The following is a 13,905-nucleotide window of genomic DNA, read 5'->3' as shown; positions in this document are numbered from 1 at the left end:
GTTCGCTTTATTTTCTCTTCCGGGAGACAGGCAGGCATGTTTACGTACAAGCGGCGCAGACAATCACGTCCGCTCACAGCAACAAATTAGTCAAGAAGGGGCTTAAAAAGAGCGAGAAACAAATTATCCCTGTCTTATATACTGTGATGTTTTAATAGAGATTTCCATGGCATCCCAATCAAAAAGCAAGGGAGACACAGGGATCTTTTAAAATTTGTAAAGGCAGCGGTATTTTATCCCTTCACGCAGAGTGTGTGAAAGAGTCGGCGTTTAGTCAGCAATTTTATAAAGCTTCTCTTGAATTAATTAAGTAGAGAAAGTGGAGTAGGATCAAGAAATAAGAGCATGAAATTACTAAATTAAGATAAAGCTTTGGAAATTAATTCGGATGAAATTAAGAGTTTAAAATATCATTACATATATATATGATGTGTTTGTGAATTGGGAGCCTCAAAAGTTTGAAAATGTGGCAAAAATATAAGATAAAATTAGACAGGTAATTAAAGAAATCAGCAAATTTAAAAGTCAGTGTTTACTCTGTAAATGCTGCGAGCACATCTTAAAATTTTTGCTTTTCTTCTTCATAATAAAAGCAAAAATGAAAATGTTTGAAGAAAGCAACTTAACTTTAGCATTAGCTAAAGCTGTTGAATGATAAATGCGATTAAACAATGAAATAAGTTTAATATTGTGACACTTTTATTTGAGTCTGTTATAGGGTATGGAATTATTTAAGGTTCAAATTAACAAGCTATTACATATTTATAAATAAAAAAATATGCTTAAAACTTTTGAAAAACTGGGCAAGCATAAAAATGCATGTTCTACATAGTTGAACAAATTTCCAAACATTCTAGATTATTTCAATAAAAAATTCCACCAAAAAAGATATAAGAGTACTAGAACTAAGAGATTTTAATGAAACGGCACATATATAAGACGGTTGTTTAATGTTAGTGCCTCTAATGTAAACTTTTCCTTAAACTCAATTTAACTAGTTAAATTATATTGCCAACTTGTTTAGAAATAACCGAGAGCCAATTTACGACGAATATTGGAATTTAAGGAATTAATTGGTCATCTGATAAGGATTAATCCGTATCAGATGACCCGACAACACCAGAGCTGGCAACAGAGAGACTGTTTTCTCTCTAAACTTTATTTATTATTTTTTATAATGTCTTGTTGAAATCATAACCAAAGTATATCAACTTATCTATAATAGAATCAGTGAAAATATAAATTGAACTAGAGTACACATATGTATATTCTACAGGGGTGTTTGTGGGACCCCAAAAAATCCCCGGAAACTTTTACGGACTTACTACCGGCATTTTGGAGTTTCGAGATGGGGGGGGGGAGAAATGAAAAATTACAATTATGAAGTATTGAATGACCTAATTATAAAAGTTCAATGAATTACTTTTTTTGCAAAATTAATAACCATAAATTTTCAAACATATAAACTACTACATTTTATGCAAATCTTTTAAATTACCTGAATTAATTCTTTTAAAAAAAATTATCAAATTTCTGCTGCTTTTTTTTTATTTTCTGATGTTTGTGGGCTTGTCTTTCTTTTGTGGTGAACTTCATAATTGCAGGAAGGTTGACTTTTATTTTCCTCATTTACAGTTGAAGAAATTTCCTCGAGAACTGCACATGCAGAGGTAGAAGCAGTTTGCTTTTCTGCTAATGTAGAAGGTTTTTCAGAGACTTTTATAGGTGACTCATCTGAAATACATGTTTTTAAGTCCTCTTGATATGTTTTCCAACTTCTGTTCATATTCAGTAAGAGATCTTTGTGAATTGGATCAGTCATTGGATTTTTTGAGCCATATTTTTCACATGAGGTTTCTTTAGAAGCCATTAAATCATATTTAATAGTCTGCACTGCATCTAGGGAATCAATCTTAAGAGAGGTTCTATAGTCAGTGACAAGTGTATCCATTAAGTTGAATGCACTTTCCACTAATGGGCCATGGAAGCAGCTAAGGCAGGCTTTGACCAATTTAGCCAATGTAGGATACTTATAATCATTTGTGAAATCATCTTTTAAATTAAAAACTTTAGACCAATATTTATCAATTGTACACTTGACTTGATTTCCACTTTCATCAGATGTGTAGAGCATTTCTTTTTTGATATCAATATCACTCTGGTATAACCTTATTTCAGCTTCTACTTTTGACTTTTCATTATCACTAAAAATATGGGACATAAAAGATGATAATTTTTCAAAAGCTAATATTGTACTGGTTTTACCTCTTAGCTCTGGATCTAATGCTGTAAAACTAATTAGATATGAATTTTTAAGGGGTAATTTCTGTTTCATATGCTGAAATTTCTAAATGAAATTCTCTTGCGTACATAAATAAAAAAATATTTCAATAAGCGAAACGAAAAATTTACACGTGCATCAATAAATGAAACGAAAATTTTACACAGCGAAGAAAAAAAAGTTCCGAAGCGATCAATGACAAATAGCTAATACGGCGAAAAATCCCCCTTCTCTACTTATTGGCGCCACGCCAGTAGAGATAAGACCTTTGAACCCAGAGTCACGTTATCGCACATCTGGTCGAACGAAATCTCCCCCTTTTTTTTCTGCCGCGCCTACTTGCCGAAAAGAATCCAGAAGAGAATGTCCGAGAACCGGGGGAATGAGTCATAACTCGCAATAAGGAAAGAACAAAAAAGAAGTTTTTCCCCCCTTTTCACGCATTATCACTGCCTTTGGAGAAAGAAAGGAAAAGTTTTCACCACACACACTGACCTTGCGTTTTCTACTTTAAAAGCAAACAAAATTACCCAGATCAAAATAAATAATTCATTATTATTCCTACTTCCTTTTGAACGACGATCCCCGGAAATTCCGGGGATCGAAGTTCAAAATCCCCGGAATTCCGGGGTTTCCCCGGAGCACAAACACCCCTGATTCTAGGTATTTACACATCCATTTCCTGACTGCTTGTATTCCGTCGTGATGTTTAACTTTTGAGCCCTTGTTTTCAAATTATCACTGCTTGTTCTTGAATATATTGTATATCTTTTTATAACGAATAATTCTTATGTTCTGTAATGTAACAAAATATAAATTTAAAAATATTTATTTGATATTTCAATCCACCAGCATATATAGAGTGTACAGAATTTTATATGTTAATAACAATTTTTTTAAGCCTATGGGTTTTAACCAAAGCAGAGATTATTGAACTTTTAGAACAAAGTGATTTTAGAGAAAACGATAGATTTCTCATGTATCTAAAAGATTGAATCTTGACAAATGCATGAAAAGAGAATAGGTCATATTGTTTGTCAACGGATTCTAAAACCCTTTGGGCCTTTGAGCATGCGTTAGGATGGATTTAATTCGACAAAATAACGGTGAGTGAAAAGAGATGTTTACATTTAACAATAAAATAAATTCCGGAAATGTCGCATATCCTTTCATGTGTCACCACTTAGTGAGATAGAATCGTCGAAAAAGTGGTCATCTCTGAATACTGAAACGAATAATAGGAGACAGTAAAATGTGCCTTGTTTGGAATGATAATAAATTTCTTACTCCATTTTATCCACATGTATAGGTAGTGAGCCAATTGAAATTTGCAGAAAATGGCCAAAAGAATTGAAACAAAATGTTGATGTAACACAACTTGTTATTGTAAAATCATATAAAATGCATATGGGAAGCATTGATTTATGAGATCGTTATTTGATTATTACCAGTGCAATAAGGACAAAAACAAAGTGGTCAACATGTGTATTCACATATTTTATATATTTAGTAGCAGTCAATTGTGGAATATACTGTAAAATAGTGGGAAAATAACATACAGAACTATCATGAATGAAGCCAAAAAATGTTTTTTTTTCCTTATTGCAATTCCGAATATATATAAGACGGGCCCTGTTGAAATATGGGAGAATTCCCTTCATCAGCAAGAAAAGAAGATCAAGAGCAAATAAAAAATCATATTTCGATGAAAACAAATTAGTAGAAGAATGGTCTCAAATGATGGAAATGCAACTGAAAGACCACTGGAGATTTCATCACTAGTGGTCTTTATACCTAAAAAAATTTTTTCCCCATTGATGATGAAATCACCAGTGGTGAAAATACCCCTAAAAACAAGTTGTTCTTACCTTATTAAAAGGAACAAGATTTGATATGTAAAGCCATCTACCACAATACATGTGCAATAAATATGCATAAAAATACAGATATCCAGGATGCAAATCTAGGAGTAGAGATAAGTGTTCAAAATACATAATCTATTTATGTAAATTAAAAAAACTGTTTAAAAATTTCATTCAAAATAAAATTTAATACATTACTATTATAATAAATTATGTATTTTTTTTTCATTTAATAAGGCCTTAAAATAGAAAAAATGTAGCTATTAAATAGCCAGGAAAATTATTATTTATTTATTTTCTATCGAGGATACTTTTGCTTGCTTAAGACCTGAGGTATTCAAATGTGTACCTTAAAATTATAAAACTTAAAACTGTTTTAACTAACAATCTTTTTTTCCCTCAAACTATTGAGATCTAACAAAGGTTTTTTATTCAGTTTTTTAAAAAACAGTATTGAAGAGGTTAAAGTACCTAGTATAATAATTATATATCATCTGAATTTGATATTTCACGCTCAGCTTTTAAATAATCTTTTTCACAGAAGTTAGCAGCAATTTTTGCATCTTCTAGCTGTTGCTTCAACATTCTTTTTTCAATCTGAGAAGCAAGTTCTTCTTTCTTTAGATGACTTTTAATGTTTTGAAGAGCAGTATTTGTTTCAAAATCTGAGTTATTTTCTAAATCTACATCCTTTTTCAGTTTAGTGAGCATTAATTTTTTTGTTTCATAATAGTCTCTTTTTGCAGCAGCTGCTTTGATTTCTGCATCCAACCATTGTTTTTTTAAAGCTTTTAGAAAAATTTTAGCCTTTAGTTTTTTTTTCAGCAGAGCTTTTTTCTTGAGAATGTCATAACACTTTGGACTTAAACTGGAGTATTTTGACAAACTGTTGGTAAAAGTTTCTAACTGTTCTGGAGAATAAAACTTCTCATTCATAGAGGCGTCAAGTAAAGTAGAATTATTCTTCTCCATCTAGATATAAATAAGAAAATAATTTACAAGTTAACAAATTTTAATTAATGCAATGAATAAATTATAAATATTTACAAAAATTAAATTTATATTTCATAATGTTTTATAAATTTTAAAATAATGACTAACAAATACTAAAAAATATAAAAAGCATGAAAATTTATGAAAAGGTGCATATAATTTAGAAATAAATGCAGAGGGAAAATGGCTTAAATCGGATAATTAATATTTTCTTAATAATGGCTGGGTGCCATTTACTATTACTAATTTTTTAAAACTAATTTTATCAAAAAACACTGTAACCAATTAGAAATGCATCTGCGAAGAGGGGTGAAAATATTTATAATATTATTTGTATGAAGTTGAACGGCAAATAGAAATTCATTTCATATTACATATTTTGGCAAGAAGCAATAATTAAGTTTTTCAATATAGAGATATACACTGCACTGTACTTGTCATAGCCATTATTAAATACTCAAAATTTTCTTTCCTTTTTTTAACTTCAAAAAATTCTTTTAGAATTGCCGAATTTTTTTTTCATTAGTTTAAGTCAAATTACTTTTTTATTCTTTATTCCAATTCTTCTCAATTCTAATATTTTTTTTAACAATATTGTCACTATCTTCCTTGAACTATAAATCATTCATATTTTTCTTTTCTTTTTATGATTCAAAGAAAAATTACAAAGATATGTCAAAATCTATAGACAAAGAAGATATTCCACTATATTCCTTGTAAATAGTTGAACTTTCTTAAAATTATATAACTCTGAGCATTTTTCAAATATATTTCTCCTTTTCTACACCATTTCTCCTTTCAACATTTAAACATTATACTATTAAACATTTTAATTAAAAATTAAGTATCCATATCTAACAAAAGTTTAAAGGGACTTAAAGGAAAAAGTTAAAGGAAAGGTTATAAGGTCTTTCATATCATTTTAATCTTTATGAAAGACCTTATAATTACTGTTAATTTAAATGCTGATAAAATACCATTAATTTCAGCATATTAATTATAAATAAAAGAATTAAAAATTCTTTTTAAGACCAAGATTAAAAATATAAGTTGAGATATATATGAAAAGAAAAACTTACTTCATTTAAACTAATATCACTATCAGTAAATTCAGAATCAGAAGAAGAATCATGTATTTCATTTTCTCCCTTTTCATGTGATAAATAATTATTAGCTAAAAGAAGCAAAACAAAAACAATCATAAAACAAAAGTTTCAAATTTTAAAAACATTACAATAACAGATGCATTATTCTTAAGATTATATTTTTCTCATTACTTAGCTACTTACTAATTTTAAAATACTCAATTGAACATAGTTTAGTATTCAAAATTTTACAAACAAGGATGTGAAAGATAAAAGGGCAAAAAAGAGGAAATCAAAAAATGAACACAAAATAATATATGAAGGAAAAGCATACAAAAAGTTTTAATTCAACAGAACAGGTCCAGAAAAGAAAAAAAAATATCAAAGCCCAATTAACTTTCATCTTTATTTTTAAATATTTATAAAAATAATATAATTTTCCTCAAAACACTTTAAAAATATATTTTCAAGGAGAAATTTTTTGATGTATATAGGGAAAGCCAACACTTTACACATAGCTAATTAAACACATAGCTAATTAAAATTTTAAGTAAACATTCTTTAATGGTCAATGGACCTTTGTGGCATACTTGGACACATTATTATTGTTTTTTTTTTTCTACAGCTCTTTTATTGAAATGACTCAATTTACACTTCTAAGTTTGCTTTTTAGCATCATTGATAATAGTACAATAAATAGCTTCCTTTTGTGTACAAGATTCATACGTAGAAGAAATTCCTGCACACAGGACTTCATATTTCTTAGGCGACTATTTCTCTTTGATTTGACAGTTTTGTCCGATATTTACTTGGCATACTCTTCATAACATAAAATCTACTTAAAAATGGACATTAAGAAAATACAGTAGAAAGATAAATAACAATTTTTATAATTGAATTTTAATTTTTTTTTTTTTTTTTTTTTTGCAAAAAAAAAAGAAAAGATGAAATGGAAAACTATATGAAATGAAGGATGAAATGAATGATAACAAACCAAAATTAAACACAACAATTTTATCCAAATACTTCAGTACTCACATGTCTCTTCTGTTACTGCTTTCCATTTTTCTTCTTTTGTAAATGAAAATTGTGTAGGTATTGCATCTTTTTTTAACTGTCTACGGTTTGTAAAAGGCTGATATACAAAATTATCATCTGTAAAATGCTCTGAACATAATAAGGAACTTCGAGATGGTTTAAAATTTGTTCTTCTAATATTTATAAGCCACCGCTGCAATAATAGTTCGTCCTTAGGAAAAAAATGAAAACTTATTCCTTTTTTTTTGCATGATTCTTTCCATGATGTATTTGTACAACCAAAGGCTGAACAGTGCCGTGTCATCTTAGAATCAATTGTTTCCTTCAAACCAGATTCCTCTCTGATGAAATAAACGTCAAAAAGTGCGTTCTGTTTGTAAACATTACCGATCACATCGTTTTCTTCGAGTTCGAATCAGGTTTGGGCGTTTTGACTGCTCGTTCCTGATATCCTCGTCCCAGCTGCATACGGACCATGCAGAATTCCGAACTTCCTCATTGGCTCACTGTTCATTCGTCAATTGTGACGTAACACAGCATACGTTGTTATTAGTCATGCATATTTAGCGCCATCACTATAGTATTTGGCGCGATTTTTGACAGAACTTACAGATTTCTTCTCTCTCTCTCTCTCTTCCCACCTGTATTTTTAGAAGCTTAATTTTCGACCATTTTTTTAATAAGTGGAATCATTCTCCTCTCAAACTTAATTGTCGTACTCAACAATGTAAAAAATTTAGAACAATGCAACAGCTGGATAGATTCTGAAATATTAATACGAAGTGAAATTCTAGAACATCAAAACTTTGTGGGCAAAAATTCTTGTGAGTATTAATTCAAATATTAATACATTTGTATTACATTGTTTTGTAGTACATTATATTCAGGCAAATATATTTTTAAAAGCAAAATTTTATTTAGTGTTTATATAATAATTGAACTGTTTTATTCTCAGTTTATCTAATTATCCATGAACAAAAAATTTCTCTTCTCACTACTGAAAAATTGTTTCAAGACGAAATACTATCGATTGCTAAATGCACCCATTATGGCTTTCATTTACATTATTTCCCGAAAAGATTGTAATTCTCCAATATTGATCATAAACAAACTGGAAAAAGATTACATTTGAGCTAGGTTTTATTTTTTACCGAAAGAGTACCGAATTTGAGAAAAATGTCTTCTGCATGAGTTTTTTCACCTCTTATGGAAAAATTTAAATTATTTATTTGTCGTTCAATATTTTTACCATTTAATAGTGGTTTAAAAAAATTTGCCTAAAACTCAAAAGTGGAAAAATAAACTTTTACTATTTCTATATTTATTTCCAAAATTCCTAACTTTTCAATATTAAGAGATTACTTTAACATTTAAAAGTTCAATTTAAATACATAATGAGTAATCCGTACGTCAGGAAAGTTCCAAACGCAGTCAAGAGGAAACTTTTTTGAAAATTAACCATTCCACCTGCTGAAAAGTAAATTAAATCTTTTTTTTCTATTCTTTCAAGAATGCGGATTTCTTTATCTCTATTTAACTCGCTGAGTTGACACTCTTCGATCATAAGCGCAGCTGTATTCTTGATTTCTGAAATGTAATATGGAATTTCTGAAGCAAATGCTGTTAATGAAGACAATAGAAAAACACCAGAAAAACCATTGCATCCCAGTTCTACCACCATATAAGGGCGAAATTTTTCATTCAAACAATATGACAGAACAGTATACAAAGCAAAAAAGCCGTTCAACAAAATTATGAACAGTGGTACAGATAAACTTCTTTTCAAAAGGCATATATTTTCTTCAATAATGTTGTAATTTCTTAATATCTCTTTGCAATTCGAAAATTTACCCTGTACATTCATATTTCTTAAGTAAGCAGTAAATTGTCGAAGGAGAAGACCATAGCGATGTATTAGAACACACAGCGATAAAGCAATAAGACAGGGAAACTGCAAGAATATTGTACAATAGATGTATTCACCAACAAAAAGTGCGATGTTAATAGTTCTTTTTTCTTGAAGTTTTTGCCCGAAGCTGTAGAAATCAATGACTTCTTGTACTTCTTGTGTAACGAATGTAAATACAGTTGCAAGAAACATGGGTGCGATAAAGTATAAGAAAAGCGTTAAATTGACCAGCGAAATGTGATTTCTCTTCAAAGAATGTGGTGTTAGAGTTGGATGAGATCCCAAAGATTGAACTAGATTTGTTAGATTTCTTTTCTGATGTAATACAGAATACCATAATGCAAATGAAAAGATATTTGTAAACATATAAGCAATTTTTAATTGAAAATTTCTTTCATAATATACGGACATAAGTCCACTCAAAAGCATATAAACTACGAATGGTATAAATGAGATTGCTAAATAGTAGGAAAAACACTTTATGATAATTCCACGCAGCCTTCCTTTCCCTATAGGATTGAGGGATGTAATAATCCACAATGGAATGTCAATAGAGGTTATTTTTGATGGCGTTTTCTTTTGCATTGTCAGATTTCAGTTGATTTAGTATTTGAATCAAATATATGTATTTATTTATTTTCAGTTTGGTTTTCAACATAAGAATTTATTCAGTCTTGATTCTTATCCGAACAAAACCTCTAATCTGTCTTTTAACAACTTTCGTTAGAAAATTCGAAGATTATTAAAAGTGTTGCGCATTTAAGAGTAATGATACAAGCCAATCTCCCCTGTTTCTATCAAAGAACTGCTTTTAGTTTCATAAGTTAGTCTGGAAATAAATATCACGGATGATTATGCGTAAATGCAATTTGGAACCTTTTATTGACATAGAACGAAAGCAAATGGTTCAGGTTACAACTCAATCAATATTGGATTTTGTGAAGAATCACCAAGCTATAATCCATTCAAGCAAGTCCATTATCATTATTTGATCTAAGAAAAAGGTTTTAGAAAAGCTGATAAACAAGATAGAAATTGCCTTTACTGGTGAAAATTATAGTGAAAATTGATCAATCAATGTTCAGAATGGAAATTTTTATTTAATTTAAGACTGGAAATTCAATACCTTTTAGAAAATTGCTAAAGTTTTGTCCTATTATATCATAACTATAGATAATATAAAACTATTATAAGGAAATAAAGTAGATAATATATAGACATTCTTGTTTTATTATTTGCTTCTAATGTGTTTTATTATTATAAGAGAAATATATAATTCAGAATAGCCTTAAAAAAGACCCAGAAAGGATTGAAAATATTCTGTTGTGTATCTGAATTATATTTGCGAACGCTTCTTCTGAGGACCTCATGTTTTGTCCAAATTAAAGAATTAATTTTAACAAAACTTATGACATTTTTTTCAAAAATTTGATAGAATAATTTTTTTTTATTTGATTCTGTATTCAGCAATTTAAATATTAATCCTTCTTATGAATTTAAAAAAAAATATATATATTGTTTTCAGTATATTAAGTGCAAGTTTTAAACTGAAAAATTGAAAAGAAACGTTACTCTCGATGACTTATCATCAAAGCGCACACAAATAAACCCACATCTCTAATTGAATATAATACTGCGAAAATAAAGACTAGACGTCTTTCAAGCTCTCATCCAAGCAATGTAATTTTTACTTTCTTTTATACAAAGCATAAAGAAAGTATTGTAATCTTCAAACAATTCGAACTCGAGATTTCGATGAATCTCTATGCTTTAAAACCACCTATTTGACATTATATCTGTCTAGCTGTGAAAACAATAATCCAAAAACACTTTAAGCCAGACGAATGAAATTTGGTATTTAATTTTTACGCCGTATTTGTAGTTTACTATCAAGTTTTGTCTGAAATCCCTTCTGATGTAGTTTGTGTGCATTGTTTCCGAATATAATTTAACATGATAACTATAAAATGATGAGAGCTAGATGGATAAAATTTGGTGCATAGATTTAACATTTAAGTGTAGATGTCTTTCAAATTTGGGATCAAATCCGTTAGGCGTTGACTTTCTATCTATCATGTAAACGCAATAACTAAAAAACGCTTTGACTTAAAAATATAAAATTTATTATGTGACTTTTTTAATCACAATTGTCAATTTAATCACTGTGTCAGATTTTAGTTTAATATTTCGGAAATTATTTTATTGTGTACTAGCGTCCTAAATAAAATTCTGTCAATTATTCTTTTGTTAAAGATTCTACTATTATTTAAAAAATAATCGAACTCTTGCTAAATGTAACTTATTGATCAAATTTCTTGGAAACTCTTCTTCTAACTTGTTTATTAAGGTATAGATATATGATTGCAACAGTCTTCTATTTATGATAACATTCACTTCATTTTTAAAACAGATTATGTTTTTCCGAATTCGTATGAATAAACTTTTTATTGGACTATTTTTTAAGAACTGTTTATAATGAACGATTGAAGAAGAGAAGACTTTTATAACTGATCAAACAGGACAGAAGATTCCTTTTGAAAAGATCTTTTTCTTTTCTTATTTGCATTAAATCGCCACTAATGTGTTATCAAAATGATCGAAGTCCATTTACATGGCAGGTTTGGAGTCACCACTTTATCAAATAAAATTTTGATAAAGCAGGCATCTCATAATTTAGCGGATCAATTTTTATCGAAACGATGTTTATTTATTCCTTCAGAATAAAACTTAACATTTTTATAGATATATAGGAAAACATATGAAAATGAATGTATATATGTTTTAATGTACCGAATGAATAATATTAGAACAATACTATAGTTTGTATACTTTTATGAAGTTAATATTGTGGAGTGAAATAAAAGGATATTTTGCTGTATAAAATCACGAGGTAATTTTGATAGATTTTTTAGTATTATTATACAAATCATAAGTTTAAAATGATAAGGAATGAAAATATAGTTAAAATTTTTGATTACACGCGCACAATAAATAAAAGCGCACAAAAACATTGATAAAAGAAAAAAAAATAAAGATATTTTGCTCTTTGGACAATTCTCTTTATTCAAAATAAGAAACTGAAATGTGGCTCACGAATTTCTTGCGTTTTCCTATCTATTTTTCCTTAATTACTTTCTCTTTAGCTTTAGGGTTCCTCTCATTTCTATATCTTCATTATTTCTTCGGTATCTTTTATTATTCCTATAAAAAATTCTTCCAATTTTGATATAGATATAAAACGGAATTTTTTTTGCCTTCGTTGTCAGCAAATTTAAGGTATATCGTTTTATCTTGATCTTAACTTGAAATGCTAAAAAGGCATTTTAGACAAAAGAACAATTGACTCTCTAATGTAGTATTAATTCTTATTTTTACCGTCCCTGTGGGTTTTGCAGATCTTTATGCATATCTTGTTTGCGCAATGGTTTTATATAAATGATATGAATGGTAAAAGATGTAGGATATAACTGTGAATTTCAATTATTCCAATTATTCTTCCTCATATTTTTCAAATTATGTACAATCCCTCTACTTCATAACTTGCTTTCTGATAAAACATTACGGCTGTTTAAGATCTACATGGCTTAAGAAAAAAAAACCATTAAAACTTTTTCTACTTTTTAATGTATCTATGCTGTACAAAAAGTTTTTGAAAGATTGAGCATAATGGAAGACAAATTTCATGTTTTTCGAGATTCCTTAAAATTGCCACTGCTTTTCCTATGGTCAGAATTTAACAGTCGTGTCGCTTTTGGTTTAAAATCACAGCTCATCATATATTTAACGATATAACAGTATTAATACGGATACCATCTTTTTACTTCCAATAGTCTTCTTTTGATTCAAAATACTAGATGGAAAGTTGCAAATAAAGGCAACACTTGTACTGATCTATATATCTCAATTTAGTGTACTTGAAAGGGGTAAGGCATATGTACTACTTTCTTTATCCAGTTGAAAAGAGATATTTCACTTATCTGCACCTTGAATAATTGATGTTAGACGATGTTTTTACCTTCTTATATTCAAGCTTTGTTCACTTGTTGCTTACTTTTTAATTAATTTTAAAGCTCATGCTATTGTATGTATTGTTATGAGCGAGGATCGAACCTAGGACCTTGTGGTTCGCAGCCGAGTAACAAGATCACAATACAAAAGCAATCGTCCGTGTTTCGTAGCTGTTAACTGGCTAATAAGAACTTCACCACAGTACTCTCCCTCCAGTGAGTCGGTGAGACGAACGATATGGTTGGTGAGTGGTGATGTATTAGCTGTTGAGTCTATGTGCCTGCACCCATTTGAGTAGCGCCAAGCGTTATGGCGAGCGTGTGTGAGTGAGTGGTTGCTGTTGCGCCAAATGAGTCCGACGACTTTGGGTTGTTGCGTCAAGTGAATCTGACGACTTGTGGGTTGCTGTGGGTAGATGGCGCCATAACAGCTGTACAAAGGTTGAAGGTTCATCGTCCGAGCTCACCAATGTAGAGGATTGTTATGAGCGAGGAAAGAACCTGGAACCTTGGGGTTCGCAGCCGAGTAACAAGACCACAAGACAAAAGTAATACTGTGGGGAAAGGCAATGACCAGAATTAATATGAAAATATATTTATTACAATTAAAGGACAAAACATTACTATATTAACATAAAACATATAAAGATACATGAGCGGGAGCTGTACGTTTTACCAGACTCACTACCCAACTCTCGCCTGCCAATAATGGCGGGAAAGCATTACGTGA

At 29.7% G+C, this 13,905-nt stretch overlaps 1 protein-coding gene across 1 annotated transcript; it reads right to left on the bottom strand.

The window, feature by feature from the left end:
- Positions 1-4,550: 4,550 nt before the first annotated feature.
- On the bottom strand, positions 4,551-7,717 carry LOC129967018 (THAP domain-containing protein 3-like). Its single transcript, XM_056081649.1, has 3 exons — positions 7,260-7,717; positions 6,216-6,310; positions 4,551-5,115 (listed from the first exon to the last, which is right to left on the bottom strand). Exons 1-3 carry the CDS (start codon positions 7,561-7,563, stop codon positions 4,627-4,629), a joined length of 888 nt encoding a protein of 295 aa, XP_055937624.1. The 5' UTR covers positions 7,564-7,717; the 3' UTR covers positions 4,551-4,626.
- Positions 7,718-13,905: the final 6,188 nt, after the last annotated feature.

This window comes from Argiope bruennichi, chromosome 4 (assembly GCF_947563725.1).
Source record: "Argiope bruennichi chromosome 4, qqArgBrue1.1, whole genome shotgun sequence".
NCBI classification, from domain to species: Eukaryota; Metazoa; Arthropoda; class Arachnida; order Araneae; family Araneidae; genus Argiope; species Argiope bruennichi.
This window is presented reverse-complemented; position numbering and strand designations above follow the sequence as displayed.

What these genes read in the sequence shown, in the direction of transcription:
- LOC129967018 (XM_056081649.1), bottom strand. Translation starts at nt 7,563, where the DNA reads ATGACACGGCACTGTTCAGCCTTTGGTTGTACAAATACATCATGGAAA. An exon ending in AGCAGTAACAGAAGAGACAT is followed by an intron (nt 6,311 to 7,259) that starts GTGAGTACTGAA and finishes TGCTTCTTTTAG; the next exon opens with CTAATAATTATTTATCACAT. An exon ending in GTGATATTAGTTTAAATGAA is followed by an intron (nt 5,116 to 6,215) that starts GTAAGTTTTTCT and finishes ATTTATATCTAG; the next exon opens with ATGGAGAAGAATAATTCTAC.